General features: G+C 39.1%; 1 protein-coding gene across 2 annotated transcripts; it reads left to right on the top strand.

Moving 5' to 3' along the window:
• The first annotated feature begins 54 nt into the window (after window positions 1-54).
• VPS36 (vacuolar protein sorting 36 homolog) lies at window positions 55-21,209 on the top strand. Of its 2 annotated transcripts, none has more exons than XM_086476462.1 (14): window positions 55-123; window positions 1,394-1,462; window positions 4,957-5,027; window positions 6,496-6,610; window positions 8,737-8,826; window positions 10,139-10,225; window positions 13,509-13,541; window positions 13,652-13,729; window positions 14,157-14,291; window positions 15,205-15,270; window positions 15,832-15,896; window positions 16,341-16,425; window positions 18,888-18,964; window positions 19,047-21,209. In XM_086476462.1, exons 1-14 carry the CDS (start codon window positions 55-57, stop codon window positions 19,138-19,140), a joined length of 1,134 nt encoding a protein of 377 aa, XP_086332588.1. In that variant the 3' UTR covers window positions 19,141-21,209. The 2 variants fall into 2 exon arrangements, with proteins under 2 accessions (XP_086332588.1, XP_086332581.1); XM_086476455.1 differs by having other exon boundaries at window positions 55-150.
• Window positions 21,210-24,112: the final 2,903 nt, after the last annotated feature.

Here is a 24,112-nt window from a genome sequence, read left to right as displayed (position 1 = left end):
GTCTGGCGACGGCGGCGGCAAGGGAGGGGAAGGTGCCGCGGCCGCGTCCCCGCCATGGACAGGTTCGCGTGGACCAGCGGGTTGCTGGAGCTGGGGGAGACGCTGGTGGTCCAGCAGCGCGGCGTGCGCCTCTGCGACGGCGAGGAGAAGGTGACGGGAGCGGCCCTGCGCGGGGCCTGGCGGCGCGGCGGGGACCGGGGGACAGGGGCCGGGGGGAAAGGGTACGGCCGTGGGCCCCAGCCGCGGGGGGCGGCAGGGGACTTGGCTGTGGGTGGTATCGGGCCAGGGAGGAGGGAGACGAGGGGTGTGAAGGGGCCTGGGCTGCAGGCGGGGCGTCGGTCAGGAGTGTGGGAGGAGGGGTACGTTTTGCTCCAGGGCCTGGCAGGGTTTGTCTGTGTGAGGAGGTGATGAGGGAGGAGATCGGGGCTCTGTGGGACTGCGGAAGGCCTTGGGCGGTGCGTGCCACACGGAGGGAGGGTCGGCACCCCCGAAGGGCGGGTGTGGCTGGTGTCACTGTCACGAAGCGTGATGTCCCCTGCTCGGGCTGTGCCTTCCCGTGGCAGGGGCCGAGCAATCCCCCGTGGTGCTCCGCCCAGCAAAGCTCTTTTGGCTTTGATGTCATGTGCAGGGTACGTCATACAGCTCACACTCGAGTCATCCTGGTAGCTGGAGTCATCCTGGTAAAATGCTCTTTAGCTCTGGTCGTGAAGGGTGCTCTCTTGCCCTCTGCTTTTATCTGAGCCTGCCCGCTTATTCCTTCCCTTCACTGCTGGACTAACTTTCGAGCTCTTCATTTTTCCGCACCACAGTAGTTGCACACCATCGTAAAAGACTGTGAAAACGTGCCTCAAGTTTTACAAGTGGAAAGTAATTTATTAACACGGATTTTCCACATACTGATTGCTGCCTGTTAAATAAAGAACTTTTTAACAGTGAAATGGATAGAAGCAATACTCCTATGTGATAGGCTGGAAGATTTCAGACTGTGCGTAGCATCTTATTAGGTTGCTTCGCTTTTTTCCTGTAACTTTTACTTTCTTCGTCAGCAGATAGTTTTCCAAAGCCAGTAGCCCTGTTTAAAATATTATATTTAAAAATGTTCGTATATCTTGCACAGCATATGGAGGGAGGATCCTTCAGGATTTCCTGGGGGAAAGTTTATACAGTTGAAAAAGGAAGTTTGTGTTTATCCATCTCATCCTTTTATACTAATTTTCTCCTTTGTTCCCTAAAGTTCATTTGTTGTGTTTTCTGAAAAAAGAGAGGGTTCTCAGAATACTGGCTTATTTAATCTGATTGCTATGTTGTGGTAATATGTAAGGTTTCCAAGATCAGTATTTATGCAACTTACTGGTTAAATTTGTTGTTGATCTGTCTTATATTTCCTATTCAGGTGAAATTTGATAGTGGAGTGTTACTGCTTAGCACACACAGACTAATCTGGAGGGATCAGAAGAATCATGTAAGTCCCACTTTTGTCTTTTTTTATGTGATTCGATTGTAAATTCCATAATAACAGGTAGCTTGCAATGAAAAGACTGCACACAGAGAGGAGATTTTTCTTTCCTTTGTGTGTTTTGTTTTACAAGTATAGTCCATTTTTTGTCTCACAGTGGAAAGAAAATTATGTACAGGAATGTTCTTTCACCCAATTCTGCTTTAATAAAATAATGATGCAGAGATGAGGAGGGGTTGGAATGAACCATATCAATTTTCCTTTTCTACAGCACAAAAATAGAAGAGAAAAGAACATTGGTTTTGAGACTGGAGTTGAATGTGTCAGGCAAACGATGATGTGAACTCCTCTCCCATACTCCTTGTCTAGCAAGACCTTTTCTTCCTCATAGTTTTCAAGTCAAAGTTTCGCTGTCTTTTGCTCTCGCCATATAGTCCCAGCCCATGAGTTGATAATAGGATCTGTTTGGTGGCAGTATCGTTTTGTACAGGTCTTACCCTCCCAACTGCCTGTTCCTGTGCTGAACCATCCCTTCAACAAGCCAGAACATTTGTCTGTACTGCTATGGAGAATTGACTCAGAGGTTGAGTGATAGTGTCAGAACTACCGTCTAATAATACTGCTGAATGCTTTGCATCATCGAGGCACAGCCTGCAATTGCAGGCTAGAAGTGGGTGAGAAAGGCTACAAACACATACAAAGCTCTAAGCATAGACTGAGACAATGTGCTCTTTACAGCTGCAATTGAAGGAGAAGTCCTCCTTGGAACGAGGTTGGATTATGCTCATTTTGGACACAATCTTTTAGAAATTTAGCCCTGGAAGCCAAAGTCTAGAGGGAGCATGTTCAGATAATAACTTTTCAAAAGCCTGTTATATTCCACTGGACTGGTTTTGCACAAGGATAGCTGAAGCACCTCTCACACCCAAAGACCATTCCTTACCCAGTATCACATCCTTGCTCCAAACCAGGGAGCTACTAAGAGACTTCTAAAGGTACGGTCACCAAGGATGTTCTTAATTTGGCAAAGTAATATATTTTTTCCTTAGGGAACATACTATATTTTTTCCTTGCAGGAACAGCAGAAGTATTTTTAGTACAAATTTTTCAAAATGTTTTGAGAGCTGGTCCCCAGGATGAGGTTACTGTTAAAGAAGTCAGGGGTTGATTGTCCAGATCATGAACTATTCTGAATAAGTTAACTTCTTTTTTGGCACAGTCAGCGTGAGATAATTTAGTTGTGCTAAAGTATCTGTGTAGTTCATCTCTTTATTTCTTTGTCGCCATCCCTTCTTGACAGGTGGCCATGTACTGCAATGTGCACTGTTTCTGATCTTCCCACTTGGACATTTTACTTGCTTGGAGGAACATTAAGTGTTACGGCTTCAGCAAGTCCAACAACTGTCCATATCCCCATTCTCTCCTTCCCAACATAAGGATGGCATTCATCTCTTGTCCCTGACTTCCCCTGCCTATAGGCTACGTGATTCCTTGTATCAAGATCATTGAATTTGCTGAATCAGCAGAGAAGAAAGCTGGAGAATAAGAAAAATAGTTTTCTTTTAACAAATTCATTGAAGTTAAAGATTCTGACAAGCTCCAGGCTTGATTAAGAGAAGGGGCAGAAACATATGGCCAGCAGATGGGCAAAAGTTACTCAATTCTGATCTAATACAGACAAATTCTGTCTCAGCAGAGCCAGGTTTGGGGTTTTAATTTTAAATCTATGGTGCACAAATATCTTAGTGGGGTAGATGAAGCTGATTCTGTCTCAAGCTCTTAGGCTTAAAACATGAAGAGTACAATGCCCTTTTATTTTCGTGGCGAGTTGTTGGCTAAGCTCAGCTGTGATGTAACATCAGCCTTAGCAACCTTAGCTAGCTTACCTAGACTAAACTTGTAGAGAGTCCCCTTTTATTGTGTCAGCAAACTTCAGTAATAAATGGGGCCCTTGTCAGTAGGTTAACATAGCAGACCTTTTTACAAAAACAGACAGCTGTGTTTTACAGCTGCTGTTGTTACATACCCTCTGCAGTTGAACAGTATAGAAAATACAGTGATTTCCAAAGGAAAATAAATACGTAATTCTTTAAAGTTTGTTACATAGCTAGATTCATACAACATTTTAAATCATAAAATCATGCGTAGTTTGAGTATGAAACATGAGGAAAAAATATCCAAATAAACTCGCAGCATTTTAAATAAATCTCTTTTGTATCCCTTCCTCTTGCTTCTCTCACCAGGAAGGGGTGATTCTGAGTCTTTGTGCTTACAATAAGTTCATAACTTTCTAGGTGTGAACTAAATGAATCAGTCATTTTGACAGTGTTCGTACGATATATAGTTGGACTCTTTTGTCATTTTCAAAACCTTTTTCTTAACAGAAGTGTCATTTTGCGTATATTTAAGGTGTCCAGAGCTATGTGGGTGTTGTACAGACGGTAACTGTTCTGTATAACGGCTGTAGAATCTGGAGCCACAGAAGGATCAAGATAGCTTGTGTTAGGAGTTTTTAGAACAGGAAGTACAACCCATGTTTTTTCCCAATGAGAGATTTACTCATTAGTCGGAATTCCTGCATGTATACTTCCCTAATGTCCAATTTAATGAGTATTTGATCATTTCATGCAAAGGGGAACAATTTTGGTAGTAGGGACTGGAGGGCCCTGTAGTGGTGTTCAGTGTTACCTGGTGTTAGGCACACCCTCCTGGCGGGTGGCAGAGACGTCAGTCACTGTGCTGTTGTGCAGAAGATGATGCTCACCAAAGGATATTCACCAAATCAAGACCAGGCACCTGATCAGGTGCTTTGAATTGCTCCCTTCAGCAGTTTCTGTCTCAAATGCATATAGAAAGTGTTTAGCCTGGGTAGGTTAGTCTCCCACAGATGGATACAGTCTTGTTTCTTGCTCTCCTTTGTTTTGTCTAAAGCAGAGTCCAGTTAATGTGTTGAGATGCATCAACTGCTGGATTAAGTCCTTGGGTGTGGGATAGATGGAGAAATTCCTGTTCCGCTTGGAGGATAGTCTAGTTTTTTAGATGTTCAACACTTCGAAGACTGGTGCTTTTGGATATTGTTTTAGCTCCCAAAGTAACATCGATGCGAAAATGTTAAGAACCTGTGAGTATTGTGCTCCTACAGGGATAAGCTGCAGTAGTGTGGAAATTTTAGTGTTTAAATGTTGAACTTAGATACTAAAGATTTGTTAAATTCCTGAGTCCTTCTATGGATCTAGATTGAGGTGTCTAAAGTTGACACACTGACACTTCAGTTTTGGTTTTTTTTAACTAGAACTCAGTTTCAACTTCGTATTAGTTTTCTACTTATATTTCTCTTTAATAGATTGTTTCTATTGTTACTATCGTGTTTCATAGGAAGTGTCTTGGGCAGCACCTGTAGAAACCTGTGCTGTTCGTGAAGTGAAAGAACACTTGGTTTTATAGAATGAATACTCAAGACATGGCTTTAATTTCACTTGTGTTTGCATTGATTATTCCAGGAGTGCTGTATGGCTATACCTCTGTCTCAGGTCGTCTTTATTGAAGAGCAAGCGGCTGGGATAGGAAAAAGGTAAGGTGACAGTCACTGTCTTTTTCAGATGGATAGTTTGCACATGCATGTTACGTGAGGTACCCAAGATTATCTGTTAATTCATGGTAGGTTGTTTGCAATCTAAGTTTCCAGATTGACAGCCACAAGGACCCGCTTTCCTCATTTGAAGTCAAATGTGTAAAAGAGTCATAACAAAGCAGTGTTTGATGTGCTTTGTTAAATAACTGTCTTGTAATCACTAAACAGGTATGTGTTTTGGCTTGCCATTTTCATTTGATTAGTCATAAAATCTAAATTTTGAAAGATAATTTTAGTCTTCTGTGCCACAGAACTGGTTAGGGATAGAAATTCTGTCAGATTCCGTACTATATCACTTTTCATGACCATATGATTGATGTAGAGCATGGAGATGCTAGCAATGGTTAGAAGGAACTTGGGTGTTTCCATTCACTTGAGTGGCTAATTCAGTATGGTATATGCATAAAGAAGTTTCACAAGAAAAAGAGAAAAAATTTATTAACTGGAGACGTTTGGATTGGACATTAGGAAAAATGCCTTTACTGAAAGAGTGGTCCAGCATTGGAGCAGGCTGCCCAGGGAAGTGGTTGAGTTACCATCCCTGGAGGTGTTCAGAGAACCTGTAGACATGGCACTTCGGGACATGGTTTAGTGGGCACGGTGGTGTTGGGTTGATGGTTGGACTTGATGATCTCAGAGGTCTTTTCCAACCTTAATAATTCCGTGGTTCTATGTAGTTGACATCTGCTTGCAGCCAACAGTCAGATGGGTAAGGTAATATGCTGGGGGTATCCAGAAGAAATCAGGTAATTCACTAATGCTGGAGAAGTCAAGTGAATAAAGACCCACAAAAAAGGTATCAGTAAAATGAAATGGGAATGGCAGACTTGCAGTTATGCTGTGATAGCAGTCTGTTATGTTCCTAAAATAATGCTATCTCAGGGTTTGTTTTGGTGGTAGGTGTCATTTTAGACTGTTATTTCCATCCAACCTTTGAATGTTGGTTTTGGACAAATTCACGTACAGTGTTCGCAAGTGACATACACAAGTGGGACAGATTAAACATAATATTGAGACCTTTGGTTTTCCTGTGACAAAGATAGTGTATTTTGGCAGTAGTTATTGCAAGTCAAAAGCCAAATCAAATAACTACTTGACAATCAGTTTTTGTCTCAACTAAAAGATTTTTCAGAAGTTATTGCTTCAAATGTTAAAATCTGTTATGTTTATTTCTTAAGAGTTGCTGGTTCAGAGGTTGTAGCAGTTTTCATGCAAGATCCACTGTAATATTGGGTCAAAATACTTATATGTTGGTGCACAAACGTAAAGCATTATTTGATGTACTTTAGCACTTTTCTGAGATAAAGTTAATAGAGGTTTTGATTAAATGGTTAACTTTGATTGTAGAAATAATTTTTTTAGATATTACAAAAAGCTGCCTCTTCTCTTTTCTTTAACTTTTTCTTAGTGCCAAAATAGTAGTTCATCTTCATCCTGCTTCTTCAAACAAAGAGCCTGGTCCATTCCAAAGCAGCAAATATTCCTACATCAAACTTTCTTTCAAAGAACATGGGCAGATTGAGGTAAGTTTTGTACCCTGCAAATCTGTGGACATGCTTTTCTCCTCTTGCTGCACTAGTGATAACTTCCCGTGATCTTTCCATGTTTACTTTTGAGGTGGAGCTTTTTCAATACATCCTTTTTGAAGACAAACACTATGAGCCTTCAGGGTTTTACACTTTTGTTAAATAATGCAAACAGAGTTCCAAAAATGTCAAGAGGTATTGTTAAGCTTTGTGCTTATTTTAGTGGTTCTAATATAATCTTATAGTTCCTTTTTTAATCTTTTAAATTGAACACAGGGTTTTCCAAAATGACATCTCTGAAATCTGTTAAATGTTTAACAGAGTAAAAGACTGTTTCTTTGTGTCTAACCCTCTATTGAACAGGAATCAAGCAACTTAATCCTAATCAACTCTCTTAATTTTATTGCTGAACATTTTTTGTTGCCTCAGAGCTTTGTTTAATTTTATGTTTTATAAATCTTTATTTTTTTTTAACTTACACCAAATCTCAAAGGTTTTGAGCATTCTAAAAAAAGGTAATATATTTATAAAAGAAGGCTTATCCTAAAAACCAAAGAAATTGCACTCTGTAAAGAAATTTTACCATTTAAGATCCTCTCTTGAAGAGACTGAGAACTTTAACTTTGAACAGTGAAAAAAGCTGCACCTGTTCACTGCAGAAAATCAGATTTTCAACTTGAAGTAGTTAGAAATGTCTTATAAATGCATGTGCTTGATCACTCACTTCCATTTCTTTGTGAGCAGTTTTTAGCTTAGGAAGAAAGGCAGCCAGGCAGAAAGGACCTGGGGGTTCTGGTTGACAGCCGGCTGAACATGAGCCGTCAGTGTGCCCAGGTGGCCAAGAAGGCCAACAGCATCCTGGCCTGTATCAGCAATAGTGTGGCCAGCAGGAGTAGGGAGGTGATCGTGCCCCTGTACTCGGCACTGGTGAGGCCGCACCTCGAGTACTGTGTGCGGTTTTGGGCCCCTCTCTACAAGACAGACACTGAGGTGCTGGAGCGTGTCCGGAGAAGGGCACAAAGCTGGTGAGGGGTCTGGAGAACAGGTCTTGTGAGGAGCAGCTGAGGGAACTGGGGTTGTTTAGCCTGGAGAAGAGGAGGCTGAGGGGAGACCTTATCGCTCTCTACAACTACCTGAAAGGAGGTTGTAGTGAGGTGGGTGTTGGTCTCTTCTCCCAAGTAACAAGTGATGGGGCAAGAGGAAATGGCCTCAAGTTGCACCGGAGGAGGTTTATATTGGACATTAGGAAAAATTTCTTTACTGAAAGGGTTGTCAAGCGTAGGAACAGGCTGCCCAGGGAAGTGGTTGAGTCACCATCCCTGGAGGTGTTAAAAAGACGTGTAGATGTGGCACTTCGGGACATGGTTTAGTGGGCATGGTAGTGTTGGATTGATGGTTGGACTTGATGATCTCAGAGGTCTTTTCCAACCTAATGATTCTATAAGTGTAGATTTATGCCTAATTATAATTGTGTAAGTGTTTTGCCTAATTGTAACCTTATTTATTTTGATGTTAATGTTCATGTCTGAAAATTAAACTTACTGGTTACCTAGCATATCAATTACACACCAGATCTTTTCTTTATAACTTCAGAATGCTTTCCTGTGAACTCTGAACAACCGTAAGAATGGAATAGATTTTCCTTCTGGATTTTGTTCTGTGGGATACACTTACTGTTAACTAATTAACTAATGCCGCCTTCTGGTATTAGCAATAAACAAATAAGTGTAATTGATCTGTGTGGTTGTCTTTATATTGTTGAATTAACAAATCAATAGTAATTGGATTGTTCACCTTTTCTTCCTTTTAAAAGCATGTCTTTGAGCAAACCTCAACGTTTTTAACTTTAGCATGTTTTGGATTTTTTGAATATCTGAAAAAAAAATCTTACAATAGAAGTACTCATGCAAGTTTAACTAGTAACGACATGACTCCTCTTCTAATACGTATATTTTTGAAGATGGGACATTAAGAATTTCCAGATAATGAATGTGGTACTGTGGATGTGTAGGTGTTACCATGCTTTGTCTTACAGTGAAGTTTATTTCACCTGCCACCAAGATGCTAAAAATAGCCAGAGGTACTCTGCACAGTTTCTGAAACGTCTGTTGTAACTCTTGCAGTTCTATAGACGATTATCAGAAGAAATCACACAAAGGAGGTGGGAGAACATGCCTACTGGTCAGACCATTCAAGTCAACAGGGATCCGCAGGTATGTGCAGAGCTTCTGAGCAGACTCTGTGTAATCTCTTGCATCTGGCATGCCTCTAACCAGCACCGTGGGCACGTGTGGGAATTCAGCTTTGCCGATTTCTTCGCTGGCCTAAATCGGTTTCTCCTTTACAGTTTTCACCTGCTATAGAATACTATGGCCTCTCTTCCTTGAGTGTGTTGATAATGAGCTCTACTTTTTTTTTATGTAGTCAGACACACATACACACAGTTATGCAACTATTATATATATACTTGCATGTAACTTTATTCAGCATGGAGAGATCTAATGAAGCTGAAAGAGTTTTGGTCTTAATTGTGATTTCTGTTTTATTTTTTGTAGCTGGAAGTCAGATATATAGCATGTAACTTCTATATAACTCTTTGGAACCTATATATGCTTGATTTAAATGTATATTCTAAATGGACAGTTGTTACGGAGAATTTCTGTCATATGTCAGATTGACTTCTTTGCGTAATTGTAGGTTATAAACTCTGATAAACCTGTAATTTTTTTTTTTGTACATGATTATGTTGAATATGTGACTATATTGAACATATAGTACTATATGAGTGAAATACGATGATTTAAAGATTGTTCAACGTCAAATCACGTTATGTCCTCCTTTGTAAATGTAGGATTTGTGAACATAGTGGCATGTGGACTAACGGGGAAGCCTGTACCCTGCGTCAAGAATCACTTAATGAAAATGCCTTACTTCCTGTTTTTACTCCTAAGTCATAGCCAATCATTAAGGTCAGCACTAAGCTTTGCAGTCGGAGGTTTGAGGGCTGGCACCCCGCTTAGGTACCAGCCTTTCAAAAACACATTTGCCATCAAATGAAAGGTTCACCTCACCTCCATCCTGATGCTTCTCAGCGAGGTACATCAGACTGCACTTAGCACTGGGTTTCTGTGGCTGTGCTTCTTCAGGCTCGATTTCTTGAGGTGATCGTGTTTACTCTCACGCCTTTCGACAGCCCTAGTATAGATGGACTCGGGAGGCTTTGAGATGAGCAGGAGCGCTCAGTCTGGATCAGGCTGTTAAGCATCTTCATATTAATAGCTTCAATATAATAATCTTATTATCTATCTACTACAGCAAACTTATACATGCTTTACACTTACTGTTTATTTTTTTTTCCACTGGGTTAAAAAATACTTTCAATAAATATATATGAAATATTGTATGCATGATACGAGCTCTTTGGGGGAATGTTTCCTGTCTTCTCATGTAAGGTTTTTCACAGTTAGGCGGATGAGAAAACTTAGCATTTCCTATTTTGATTCCTTTCATTATTTTCTTTTGCAGGCAGGAAGAGTAAGGGCCGTAGGAATTGTAGGGATCGAAAGGAAATTAGAGGAAAAAAGAAAAGAGACTGACAAAAACATTTCCGAGGTAAATACTACTGAAGTTTCAAGGTCAACCACCTGTCTGAGCCATTTACATTCATTCACACTTTCTTTTTGGGGCGGCCGAGACTATTTGTTGTTTTTATTGAGAAGTCTGAATTGATTATGAGTGTATAATTTAGTTATTTGTGTTGTTTAACTGGCTTTCCTGTATATGTAACGGTACTTCATTGAAAGTTCTTTTCAAGAAGACTGGTCTTTGAAATCAATGATGTGTATTTATGAAATTAATTTTGGTAGAAATCTGAGGGCTTTTTGTCAGGGGAAGCAGAACACAAAGGCGTCTGCAGAAAGAGACTATTAGAAGTTTGGGGTTTTTTCCTTCCTTTTTTCTACAGCTAATTTTATTTTGAGTTGAAAATTTAATATATATTAAGAAGAATATGCTGCTCCAAGTGTCTGCGCGTAACTGTGGTGAAGTTAGATTTTCATCTTCTGAATATTCAGTTTTTAAATGTCAGATTTAGGTTTATAATTACAGTAAAATGTTCTGCAGTTCAGGCTTCAGCAAGATGTTACAGGTATCTGCAAAATACCTGAGCTAGCTGGAGACCATCCTTTTCCCCAGAAACAGCACAAGAGTTGAATGCCAGGTATCAATACTGATGGACAACAGAGGCAATTAATTTCTTCATGTGTACCTGGGAGCAATATCCTCAAAAATAGTCTGTTTCTTTCTTGGTAGTAGATATTCATTCAGAAGTACTCATAAACTACATGCAACAGATTCTTTCTTGTGGTAAAGCCTTATGGGATGCAGCGTGCCACAATAAAAAAAGGCATTCACTGCTCTGATACGTAAGAACATTATAGTACCTTTGCAGGCCACTTGGTGTTTCAGATACTGGTGGCATTAAACTTTTTCCTTTCTGTTTACGTGGAACGTAATGAATGAAGTTCTGTGTGTAGTTCAAAAGGTATTGTGGTTACATACGTGTGTATGTAGTTCAAAAGGTATTGTCTGGTTATTTTTTCCTTTAGCAGCTTTGTCGGAGAGTAAAAGAAATCCATTTATATGTGTTGTATGAACGGAGGAAAACCATGACTTGTAAAATCCTGCCTTCCTCCAGCTTTAAATGTTGTAAATGACTTAATTTAAAAAATGGTGCCCTGGCTTCCAGGAAAAGGCTTCCTGCATCTGCTGTTCACTGCTGATAAGAATCCAGTTCTTTAGCCTTTTGTTTATCTGAGGAAGTTCCTGTTAGGTGTGTGCACATTCCCCTTTGTTTCCAGGCCTGCCCTCGGTGAGTCAGGCAGAGGAGGAGTTAGACACAGCATGCTGTTTATTTAGCTAAATCAAGAGTTCTTTTGATGAATGGTGTTTTCATGCAGGTTATAGAGATTAGAAATAAGCTGGGAAAAACCTTGTTAGAAAACTTTTTGTTGATATCATATACAAGTACTGTAGAAGGACTTTGATTTACACTGGAGATTGGGAAATCTATTGTAAATTTTTGAATTTGCAGGTTAGGAATTAAGAATTATTCCAAAGAGAAGCTTTTGTGCTGATAGTGCTAGATTTTTGTTATGAAGTGGTGTATTTTCTTTTCTCCCCTTGGACCTAGCTTTGTCCCGTTTAATTTTGGATACCTAATTTGAGTACCAAGTGTTAAGAGGCTAGACTTCTCCAGTCTCTGGAAAAACACTGGCACCATTAGGAGGGATTCAGATGAAAAACAAACCCTGTCCCTTCCTGGAGGCATCTCTTTTTCTTCTTTGCATGTTGACTCTCAGACCAACAAGCTTTTAAGACACCTAAATGTAGGTGAGAACAGTTGGGCCTTTCTGTGCAAATTCTGCTAAAATGTGGCTTTCCAGTGGGGGATTAGTCAGAATAGGATAGGAATTGCAGAGAAGCAATGGCTAGAAGCTGTAGGCAAGATGTATCTCTGGCCATTTGACATACTCTAACTGAACAACCTTCTTTACTTGTGGCTACAGGGGTTGGGTGCTGCTGTCAGGAAGGCTTTAGCTGAAAAGGTTCAGGAATTTTTCTCACACCAGTTGTTCAAAAAATGTTGTTTGAAAAGGTTGACCAGCTGGGCATGTTGTCATGTATTTGAGAGAAGTGGGTGAGAAGGCTGAATGTGAGTTGCTGAGGATGGGGAAAATGAGAGTTGCTTTTTAATGTAGTTGCGTTAATATAGTTGCTAACATTTTTTTATTAACATGTTTTTTTTTTAGTGCTAGTTGGTTATCATTGCTAAAACTTTTGAATTTCAGTGTATCTTCAGCTTTTTTAAAGTACGTTTTATCTGAGACAAAAAATACTTTTTGTGGGTTGTTGTAGAATTGTTGCATTTAAGACTATAGCAGTTTACTAAGCTTAATAGGCTTGATATAATTGTGGTCCTATGATGGATGTCCAGTTTATTACATATTTTTTGTGGAAACAAAACGTTTCTTAGACTAGAAAAAAAGTGGTTTGTACAATTTTTTTTTCCCTTGTTCTCACACGTATTTTTGAAAACTGGAGTTTTAAGAGGATGCTTTTTATCTAGTTTTTATCTTCATTTAGTTAAAACTGATAATTTGTCTCATGGACCTTGTTTCATTTGGGGTTTTAGCTTTTTTTTATTATTATCTTAGCACCACTGTTGCTATGTATGCGATACTTAAGTGATGTTGCTACGCGTCTTCAGAGGTTTTGTCTTTTCACTTAAGCATACGTGTGAAAGCGTATACCCTCTTCCTTGCTCATTTGAAATGACTTTTTCATGCTAATTTAGTAACATCTACTGATTAAAGTAAAATTGCCTTATCAGGTGGACTACTTTTGTACATTTATAGCTGGCTTGCTGCTGGCCAGAAACAATAGATCTCCTTGAGTGAGGGTTAACTGTTGTAAGACAACCTACCATCACCACCACCAAACCTTTCCCGAGCTTTTAGGAGAGCATAATAAACTGGGACAGTTCAGTCTTTTCTGGGCCTCAATAGCTCATTGTTCCTTCCTATCATATGGACTTCATAAATCGTATTGAACGAGTGTTCACGTCCTAGAAGAGTGTGTAATTGATTCTTTTCTTCATTCTTTCTTGTTTATGGATTGTATAATTTTGATTTTAAGACCTGGTATAAAACATATATATCAACCAATTATATATAATACCTCACGTTGTAACATACTAATCTAAAGGGGTAGCAGCTCTTATGAATAGCTTGGAAAGGTGAACAAAGGCAGCTCACTGTGTCCATGAAGCTGAGTGCTGTAATTATACTGATCTGCAGTAATTATACTGATCTGCAGTGTCTCCTTTTTGTTTCAGGCTTTTGAGGATCTTAGCAAACTAATGGAGAAGGTATGGCATGTGTCACGTACTCAAGTACATGTATGCTTGGTTTCTCTGTTTTAAGCGTGCTTTCCTCTGCTGAGCTGGCAGTTGACTTACCTATTTGTCTTTCTTGATAGGCTAAGGAAATGGTGGAGTTATCCAAGTCAATAGCTAATAAGATTAAAGAAAAACAAGGTGACATCACTGAGGATGAGGTAAATTAATTTGTTTTTAAAGTCAACAGAAATGTTCCTATGCAAAGCAAAAAGCTGTCTGTTTAATACTAATTACGAACACTTCACAGTTGGGTTTTTTGCTTTTTAATTCTACATAAAGTAAAAGTGACTGACTTGTTTAGTGTTAGCTTTTCTGTCGACCCTTTCTTAAAAGCAAAAATTCTAGTGCCTTTGTGTAAATGGTTGTATTTTTGACCTCTGCTCGTCAAAAATAAATTGTGTTAAGTCTTGCCTTCTCTTTGCTAGTAATTGACTTTATTGGTAGTAAACTGAATGGTTTTATACTGAAAAATAAAAACTGCCTTATATTAATACGAACAAAAACTGCCTTATAGTAATAAAATCAAAGACTTTTAAAAAACAGAATCATTCACTGGCTGATGTACTTCTAAATTTATTTGTTTAGACTATTAGGTTCAAGTCCTATCTGCTGAGTATGGGTATAGCTAATCCAGTTACTAGGGAAACATATGGATCTGGTACACATTACCACATGCAACTGGCGAAGCAACTGGCTGGAATACTGCAAACACCATTAGAGGTAAACTACCTGATTTTGCACCAGCATTTTCCCTGTGTTGCTGAATTTTGAAGTAGATGTGTTTTGGCTGTAGTACTGTCCTTTTTTTTTTAAAAGGATTTAGCAGCACAGGCTCATACTCAGTGTTCATGGAAGGAATATATATCCTCTTTCTGAATAAGCAAGTTTAAATATAAGTAAGAATTTTTCTTTGGAGTAATGGCATCTCAACTTCTAATTTGCAAAATATTGATGATGTCTAGAAAACCACACTAGCAGTCTTTCTTCTGTTTGAACAGCCCTGTATATCTCTTGCTGCAGAATATTACTTTTTTAAAGAAAGAGTGAAACAACATGGACTTTTAAAATATAAGTAGTCAGTCTTTAAACTGCTTAAAAATTATATATTTTGCAAATATAGCACAGAGTTATTACACAGATTACCCTCCCCTTAGTAATAGCTCATATTTTAGTTTATCTGAAGCTCTTACAGAATTCAGGATTGTCAGCAAAAAGTTAAGATTTCATGTTGCAAGTTATATGTGTCTACTAAAAAGCATACATATTACAGTGTTTTTGTGAAAGCTATATGTGCTACCTGCTGTGGTCAGAATGGAGAACTGATCATGTCTGAAAAGTACAAATGGTAAATTGATTGATAGATTTAATATATTGAAATTTCTTCTTCCGGTGATTTATTCTCTGCTTTAAAATCAAAGTGATCAGTATTTTGCATTTGAAAATGAGAGAAAGAAACAATATAACAACTTACCTCTCATGCTAGAAATACATGGTATTGCCTGGGTAGGTTTTTTCATTAAGGCCTATCATTTAACTTGTCTATTTTACCTGTTTTAATCAGCCAAATGCAAGTTGAGATACTGTGTTTACTAGATTAATGCTATTTCTCTTACCAGTCTTGTGCTTAACACAGGAGCGAGGAGGGATCATGTCACTTACAGAAGTGTACTGTCTGGTAAATCGCGCACGAGGGTTAGAGGTGAGAAGTTCGTTTTATTAAACATCTTATAAAATGTACTTCAGTGATAAGGCAATTAAAGAAAAAGGGTAAAAATGTTCCCTACTGATTGCTCACTCTACCTGTCTAACAGCATGAAGTGATCAGACTTGTATTAAAATTAGGGTGTTTTAACTTTTTCCTTTCTCCTTCTTCCATGTAATGTTTGTGTATCCTTCTCTATAAGTAGTCTGTAATGTTTGCGGCTTTTTATAATACCATATAAAAGGGAAAATCTGTCCTTATCTGGAAAGAAAACTGAAAGGACAAAGAATACTAAAGAATGGTGGATGTTTGCTTTTTTTACAAAATACATCAATTCTTTCTGTAAACAGGGCAAGAAGGGTTGTTACAGAACACATAGGAAGGGAACAGAAGGGAGCATAGAAGCCAAGAAAATAGACTGCACAATAAAAAGGAAGAAAATTAACAATATTATGTACCCTGGTGTATTTTATAGCTGTAGTTATTAAAACTGTTTTGGTGTTATGCTTTATACTCGAAATGCAAGCTGCGAATAAATATATTTTACTATTTTAATAGTTGCTGTCACCAGAAGATTTAGTAAATGCGTGTAAGATGCTGGAGTCACTGAAATTACCACTAAGGTAAGAGCTTTACAGATGTATTTATAAAACACGGCACTTGCAACTCAGACCATGGTGCTTGGTTGACCTAATATTTTACCTGCAGTAGATTTTTGGGTTTTTTAAACAGAATCATCCTTTGCTTAAAGGATGCTGCTGTATGCATCAACATCTACTCTACATTAAAGTATGAATTTTTAACCATGGTTCACTCAGCTAGGGGGACAATACTATTTTCACCTCAGATACCATTTTTTCAGACTGGGAAAAATTATGCCCTGCTCTTTTCAATCCCTTCAGATTTTGAAGATGCTTTTAATGTTGAGTTCATTTTACAGAGCTTTTCTAATTTTTATCTTTTTTTTCTTTTTGTAGTGTGGTTATAGGTGTGGATGCATTAGAAATGTGACTGTAGGTGATGTACACAGGGTTTTTAGTTACTTTAACTCTCTCTTTTGACTTTAGACTTCGGATATTTGACAGTGGTGTGATGGTGATTGAACTCCAGTCTCATAATGAAGAGGAAATGGTAGCTTCTGCTTTAGAGACAGTAAGTGTACTTCATTTCCTTCAGTGTTCCAACCATGCTGGGGAAATTAAACACATTAGGTATAAAAACTTGAGATACAGGATTTCCTTTTGAGGTTTTGAAATACAAAATATTCCACTTTCAAATCTTTTAACAGTAATACTTAAATAGCACTTTTCATCTTCAAAGTGCTGTGCAGGCAATAATCTTAGTCACTGCTTTCTCCTTAAGGAATAAATCACTTTTCCATCTTTTTTCAAACTTTGTAACCTTCAGCCTTCCTCCGAATCTTTCGTGCTGTAGGATGAAATTCGTAGCATGTATTAAGCACTTAATTTAACAGAAGTGGACTGCAGACACTGTACACAATGTGCTTGAAGGCAGTGAAAGTAGCTCATAAATGTTGATATAGGCAGTTGTTTGGTTGGGGTTTATTTCATAAAATAGCACGTTGTATGTGTAACATCTTGTGCTGAGTTTGCTGCTGCGAGGAGTGTGCAGTTGGAGAGTAGTTCGTATAGAATTAAGCTAGCTTCATCAGGGAAAAAAGTATGTATAAATTCCTGAGTAAACCTTTGTGGTCTTCTACCTCTGGTGTCTTTTAAAGTCCTGCTGTGCCATTATTTGGTGCATTTCCTGTGTCTCTTTCAGTGGGATGCAATTTTTTGTTTTTCATAAAGTTGAGTAAAAGCTGATTCAGTGTATCCAAAGTTAAATGTCAAAGAGGGCTTTGACTTGTGCAGTCAAGAAAAAGTAGAGCTATCACAGACACCTTCTCACTTGATACATGAGGTAGGCTCTTCAGTGCATTTTGCATGATTGTTGCCGTATAGCTTTCTCCCATCAAAAAGATTTTTAGATAAGAGAAATGTGTATAGCTGTCTAAAAGATTCCATCCTAAATGAACAAAACTAAAGTGCTTAAATTTTTCAATATATGTTAATCCTTTCAATTTATTTTCTTATATTTGAAAAAAAATGCCTAGTCCATTTTAGGTTTTTTTCAATTCTTTTTGGCTTCTAATTAATTTGCTGCCTTCAGTAAGAGTGCTTATCTCTTTGAAAGGAAAGGAAAAACCTTTTCTTGATAACAAATGAGGTCAACTGCGAAAAGCAACAGATGATGGATTTATTACTGAAGTGCCTTTTTTCTTTTATTTTCATAATATGAGAGTTGGACTCCATAGAAAAATGTAAGGGAGAGGCTTGGAATGAGGAAGGCTGGCCCATAAGGGAAAGGGAAGATGAGATCAGACTTGTGGCCAAAAGCACCCTGTATTTAATGTATAATGTACAGTAACACGAAACTTCTGAGAAGTGAAGGGAAGTCACAGGGTTTCAGACAGGAGAGAGATGCAGCTTTGAATGGCTGGTGAAGACAGGAAATGACATGGAAGTCCAAGGAGCCCAAAGTCACACTTGATGAGAGTAGTGGTTTGGGAAGGAAAGATAATTAATCACCCATAGGCATATTAGATTGCATAGCTGACTTCCATTACTCAGATTTGATCACTTACCTTCAAAAAATCTCAAGTTAGGACTAATTTAATCTGAGTTTCTGTAAAAAGACTACTCCTGAGAATGACACAGGACAGACCCTTCCCCACCCAGTTATGTGGGAAGCAGGAAATGGCAGAAAAACATCTGGTTTTACAAATTTGCGTGGACCTGAAGCAATGGAGAAATGGAAGAATTACTAATTTTTAGGGTAATAAGACATGTTTATCTGGGAAAATTCAATGCAGTACTAAGTCTAGACTTCATATCTTGTATTTTAAGCATCCACATGTCTAACCTGTGTGAGAAAGTTTCATTTTAACTAGCGTGGCTGAAACAATGGGGCCAAAGTTTTGAGTCCCACGACTGAACCTATCTTTTGTGTCAACTGAATGCGATGGTGGCTTTTACTCATCCCTCTAGTATGCTGAAATACAGGGTGGAGTACTAAGGTCTGGGGATTTTTCTATAGGCAGTGGGGATATTTTAAATCCCATTAAGCTCAAATTCTCCACTTCCATCTGAGATGACTTAAATTTCTAAATCGGTGACCTGCCCTGAACAGGTCTTTTATTTCCTCATTCAGGCTTGGAGTCGCTGAGTGTGGTTGGGCTGTGTCAGTACTGGTTGTGACAGTATCCTGCTGTCTGAGCTATTCTAATTTTGCCACTTATTTTGTCCTAGGGCATCTTTTAAAAAAATCCGAAGGGAAGGATACCATGTGATTTTTTTTTTTTACAGTTTTAACTCTTTTCTACGTTCCTTTTTTATACTTGGCAATTTTCCCAGGACACAGAAGAGGTATTTTTAAGGGGAAATACTCATAATTATTTATACTTTTTTAAATGCAAACAAGCTAGTTGTCTTCACAAGGGATTTACTACCAATTTGTCACTTGACAAGGCTAGACCTGATTCAGTGACTGAGAGAACTTCATTGTTCTTTTAATGCCATTGTTTGTTTATTTGTGTGTTTCGTTTTTGACAGGTATCTGAAAAGGGTTCTCTCACAGCTGATGAGTTTGCTAAGCTGGTGGGGATGTCTGTTCTCTTAGCCAAAGAAAGGTAAGTAATAATTGCTGTGTTTAGTACTTCTGTTATCAGTTGTCCTCAAGTAATACAGCATGTCTTCTTTTGCTTTGTATAGGCTGCTTCTTGCTGAAAAGATGGGCCATCTTTGCAGAGATGATTCAGTGGAAGGCTTGAGATTCTACCCAAATCTATTTCTGACGCAAAGCTAATGTAGTTTGTGTACAATTTGTTACGTAACGGTTGAACAAGAGAGCAGGGAGCAGAACCCTTCCAACAACTGACTTTACAATTTTTATTTTGTTAGTCAGCTGCAACAGTGATGAACATTGCAATGCTTTACGGTTCTCAGGTATTTCAAGTGCTGAATCCTCTTACGTGGAACTGAAAGGAAATAGGAATCGATAAGTCAGAATCATGTTAATTGTCTCACGCCAGCTAGCTCATGTTTCAAGTTTTATTTGATGTGCTCTGTAGTTTCTCGTTTCAAGAGAAGTCAGATGAAGATTCCACATCAGTGAAAGTGGAGAGGATATCCCTATAGTCTGCCAGGAGGGTCGGCCCCCAGAAGACAGGTTACTTACTGCATACTCCAATTTCAGTTTGTTTATGTCTAGAGCAACAAAGCAGACAGATGTATCCGTAGTGATAAGAAAAGTGACTTTGGTGTGTGTTGAGGTATAAGGAACAAACCAGTGTAGAATAGCCCCTTCTTCCTGAAGTGATGAACAGTTTTCTAAGAGAGGATCTTGGGGTTCTTGTACTTTGAGACAGAAAGAACCTGCTGCAGGAATGATTAACATATGTTATGTGAATATGGAAAACATAGGGTTCGTTTTCTCATGTCTTATGCTAGTATCTCAGATAGAAGCATTGTTAGCACAGGCTTCCTCCCTTCTCTTTCCTTGCCATCTTCCTTCCTGTCTCATTACGTTGCACTTTGAGTGCCCTTTCTCTGTTCTCTCTTTACATAGCAGTGTAGTAGCCTCCTGTCACCCTACCAGACTCTGTGCTTTAATGTGCTTGGGTTTTATCTTGTTCTTCTAACAAAAGATCATTTGTGTGTTTCATCAGCCTATTATCTGTTTTGGAGAGACAGTTCATTTGCTTATATCACGTATGCGAAAATTAATATGGTTTCAATATTGAAGGGAGGAAAAACCTATCACCCTGTGTTTAATAGTCACGAGGTATCATACTGTTTGGTATTCCTCTTCCTGTGTTCACACTGAATGCAATTTGATAGTCTCAGTTTTCATAACTCCAGTGGAGTTGTTACATTACTTGAAGATCTGTTGTCATGGTAATAACGGTAAGTGGATGTTTAGGATCCACGTCACTTAAATTTTTGGCATTTTGAAGTGGCCAGTTTTAGTAAATAACAAAACTCACTCAAGGTACAGGCAAGGACAACATATAGGCAACTGCGTAGTGGTGTAATGGCCAAATGGACATGACAAAAAAAGGAGAAAAAAGCTTTTAAAAGCCTGAAAATATTTTCAGAACTATTTCAGTGTTACCCTAGCTTAAACAAGGGTTAAGAGCCTGTGAGTAAGGAGTTCGGTGCAGAGATTCCTACAGTGATGATGCCTTTAGTTTGTAGGATGCTCCTTTGGATCCAGGGAATTGTGTCCTCTTATCCTTGTCACGAGCAAACTTTTATGCAGTGCTTTCTTTAGGGCAGTTTTCCTCTGTTTCATGAAGGTGCTAAAACTAGTGTGTTTGACACAGCTGAAGGAACCGGTACAAACTGTTCTTGCTGTGTTAACCATCTAGTATCATCTCTTCAAGAGCCTTATGGCTTGCTGCTTTTCTTCAGCCTCCCCACAACCCACAGAAGAGATCTATGTGAGTGCATCTAAGGAGGGACTGAAAAGTGAGAAATTCAGAAGCAAAAAGCTGCTTTGTGACAACTTTCTTTTGCCCAATACCCAAACCTGTGAAAGGAGACCAGTGGTTTGCGGGCCTGAACCTCTCCCCACAAGGGGGCATGTCTTCTGCAGAAAGAACAAAACCAGAAAGGAAATGTCAAGTGTAGACTCCCAGCCTCCCTGCATCCAACCCGGAGCATTTCATTATTTTAAGCAATAACAATATACAGCCTGTTTAGAATGATGGTACCTTCTTAAGCTTTTCTTTCCCAAGATTTTTCCTTGACTTTTTTTTTTTCTTACAGGGAAGAAATCTATAAGGTAAATTGTATAGCTTGTTTAGAATTTAAACACACATGAGAAAATGACTACTAGAAAGTAATAAAAATTAAAAGATTTTCTTAAATAGATTTTCTGCATTTTTTTTTTTCCTAAATGTTTTGGGCAGCTTTAAAACCTTTACGCAGTAAAATCTTGTGGTCCCATGGGGCAGGTTTTTAAAGCAGGTTTTAAAAAGACATTTTAAAGATGTCTCATTTTGTACCAAAAAGGGTACAAGATAGTTTTGTTTTAAAATTAAAAGGCAGAATTAAATAGAATTAGAATGCTCTGATTCTGTTGCAGAGTAGCCATGGCCCATCCCAGCCAGAGTCACAAAACTGTAGATGTCAACACAAACACCCCTTCCAGGAGGGAACCAGTCTGAGTCTGAGCCAAGCGTATATCCTGTGCTAGCGCTGGAAAGGTGTTCGACACATTCAAATGTGTTTTCCCAGCTGAAAGACCACAGAAATCGTACATCTGATACCGTACTGAGAGCCAGCTGTTGGGTGAACAAATGGAGTGACATGTTTACGGGTGTGTGGTATCACAGTAGCAGGTCACACTGTCCTAAGCGGTCATTGCCCACTCCTGTTTCCATTGGTACCACCAGCAAAAGTCTGTTGGATGTGTTGCATCAGAATTACAGGAGAGAGAAAAATACAGGAGTTGACATTCTCACAAGTCATTCTAGTTTAATACAGAAGGTGCCTGTATGAACTTTTCATGTTTTGATTATTCCTAGAATATTTGTATCATGATACATGAACATTATCTCATTTTGCCAGGGCTGCCCAATTGTACAGTCCTTTGAACAGGGGTTTGTAACAGAGGTCTGTTCAAAAAGTGCTTGGGTTTTGTGGAGCAGTCTTAAATGATGATGATGTTTTTCATTTGAGAACACAGGCCTTTTTAGACCTCCGACAGGAAAAGAATGCTGCTCAGCAATCTTTACATCTTTTCCATCTTTCCTTTGCCTTTGTTTTCAGGAAAATTACATTCAGCCTATGGAAACACAGATCTAATCTGAACCATATTTCTGAAATGCAAACTTTTTTTTTTCTCTGAAAGATGTGTATGTGTGTATGTGTATTTGGAAGTCTTCAGAAGTGTCTCTTAACAATCGCCACTGGCTGCATATTGATTAGCTAAACTCTTTGACACTCAAATCTTCTAACAGGACTTGTACAGTTTGTCCAAAGGGCCTGACTGTGCTTCTTGTAAAACTAGTGGAAGCGTTGTCACCAGATCCATGAGGACAGTAGTGGGAGACAGCGGGAGCCTGTTGCCAACAGTGGAAGTTCCTGCTTCCTCAAGCCTGGGAGGCTCTCATTAGCAACTGGGCAGTTCTTTCAGAATACACACTGAAAAGGCAGGAATGGCTAATTCAAAATTATTTGTGGATTTGACATGAAATCATTGTTTTATTTGGGACGAACCCCCTCTCTAATATTTTTTTTTTCTGAGCTAGATTCACAAAGCTGACAATTACATCGCTTCTCCTATTCTAGCAGTTCCTATTTCATCCTAATTCTCAGTGCTTCAGGCATTCCTGTGAAATACAAGACACTCTAGTTCCAGGTCATCTTCTGCTGGGAAGACTTCAACTATCGTTTTGTTCTCCCAAGAATGAGCTGCAAGTACTCATGCTAAGAAGATGTTCTGGGCATGTTTGTTGGCAGCATTTGTCTTTATTTGAAGGAAATACTTAAATACTTTTTGGAGCCGAGGCCCAGGTGTTATACTTCCCAGGTTGTTGTCCTGGCCAGCAGGCTTGAGAGTCATTTTTCTTTGTGGTTTAGAATTAAAGTATTAATCAAATATTTAAAAAAAGGAGTGAGGTTTCAGAAAACCGCATAGCCTGCTAGTTAGCACACACTTGTGAGAGGTAGGCCTGACAGAAGCCACCCTGTTCCATAGCCCTGCTCCAGACCAAAGACCAGGCAGGATCCTGGGTCTCCTGCTTTCCCACTGGACTGTGAATGTGGTGATTCAAATTCCCGCCAATGAAAGAGCGCGTTAAACCCTGCTCTGCCATGCTCACAGCAGCGATGGACAGCAAGTTGGCAGTAAGAGGGGCTGGTACTGCAGGAATAGTCGCAGCACTTCTGTGAATCTAGTCCTGCTCTGAGCATAAGGCTCAGAATATTTAGATGCTTTGCATTGTTTTGTTCAATTCAAAGTATTTTATGCACTTGGAGGGTTTCGCTTAGCTGATGGTGAATCACCATCAGAATGATCTCAGGGAATAAGTAAAGGAGGGGACTGATATAATCTAAATGCTGTTTCACTGTATTTTTGAAGTCAACAGTCAAACAAATCGGTGCTCCTATGTCCCTGGCTTCATATATGCAGAACACTCCCAGAAACTCAAAGACAGAACTTGTTCTTTTCTTTCAACCAGAAGCCTTGCAGGAGGGTGCATGCTGTGTGAAGTACTCAAGAACAATAAAGGCGGCACAGTTGCACACAATAAATTTGTGTCTGTTGCTGGTCTGGCATTTGTACTGTGGCTATTTAATTATTCACTTCATGTAGGTAGAATTCTTTTCAAATGTTGCCTAAATATAACTGTATTTGACATGGTATATGAGAAATGTCTGTTCTTTCAGCCAGACTCGGCAGTTGTGTGTGTGGCATAATTCCCCTGAGTCTCACTTCACATAGGATGGGGAATTTGAAGTGTGTCCTCAAGTTGCAAAGATACTCTGGTTTGATCCACCCATTAAATGAGAATGGCAAAACTCCCACCAGCTTCGAACCCAGCCTTTGTTATAGTTACCAAATGTTGACTAGTTAACAGCTCTGAAAATGGGTGTATTTGGTACGGCTGAGCTCTGACAGCAAGAAGGAAGAGCTTAAAAGATGTTCTGGAATGAGATCACAACATGTTTTGGTCTCTTCAGTAGAAATACTGAACTAGGCACAACTGTTGCAAAGTGACTGTTCCTGATCTTTCTGCATTCCTATTGTTTTTTCCACAGTGTTTTGG

The sequence above is a fragment of the Leptosomus discolor genome, chromosome 1 (genome assembly GCF_034619465.1).
Source record: "Leptosomus discolor isolate bLepDis1 chromosome 1, bLepDis1.hap2, whole genome shotgun sequence".
In the NCBI taxonomy this organism is placed as follows: Eukaryota; Metazoa; Chordata; class Aves; order Leptosomiformes; family Leptosomidae; genus Leptosomus; species Leptosomus discolor.
Note: the sequence above shows the minus strand (reverse complement) of the source record. Positions and strands in the feature narration are given on the sequence as shown.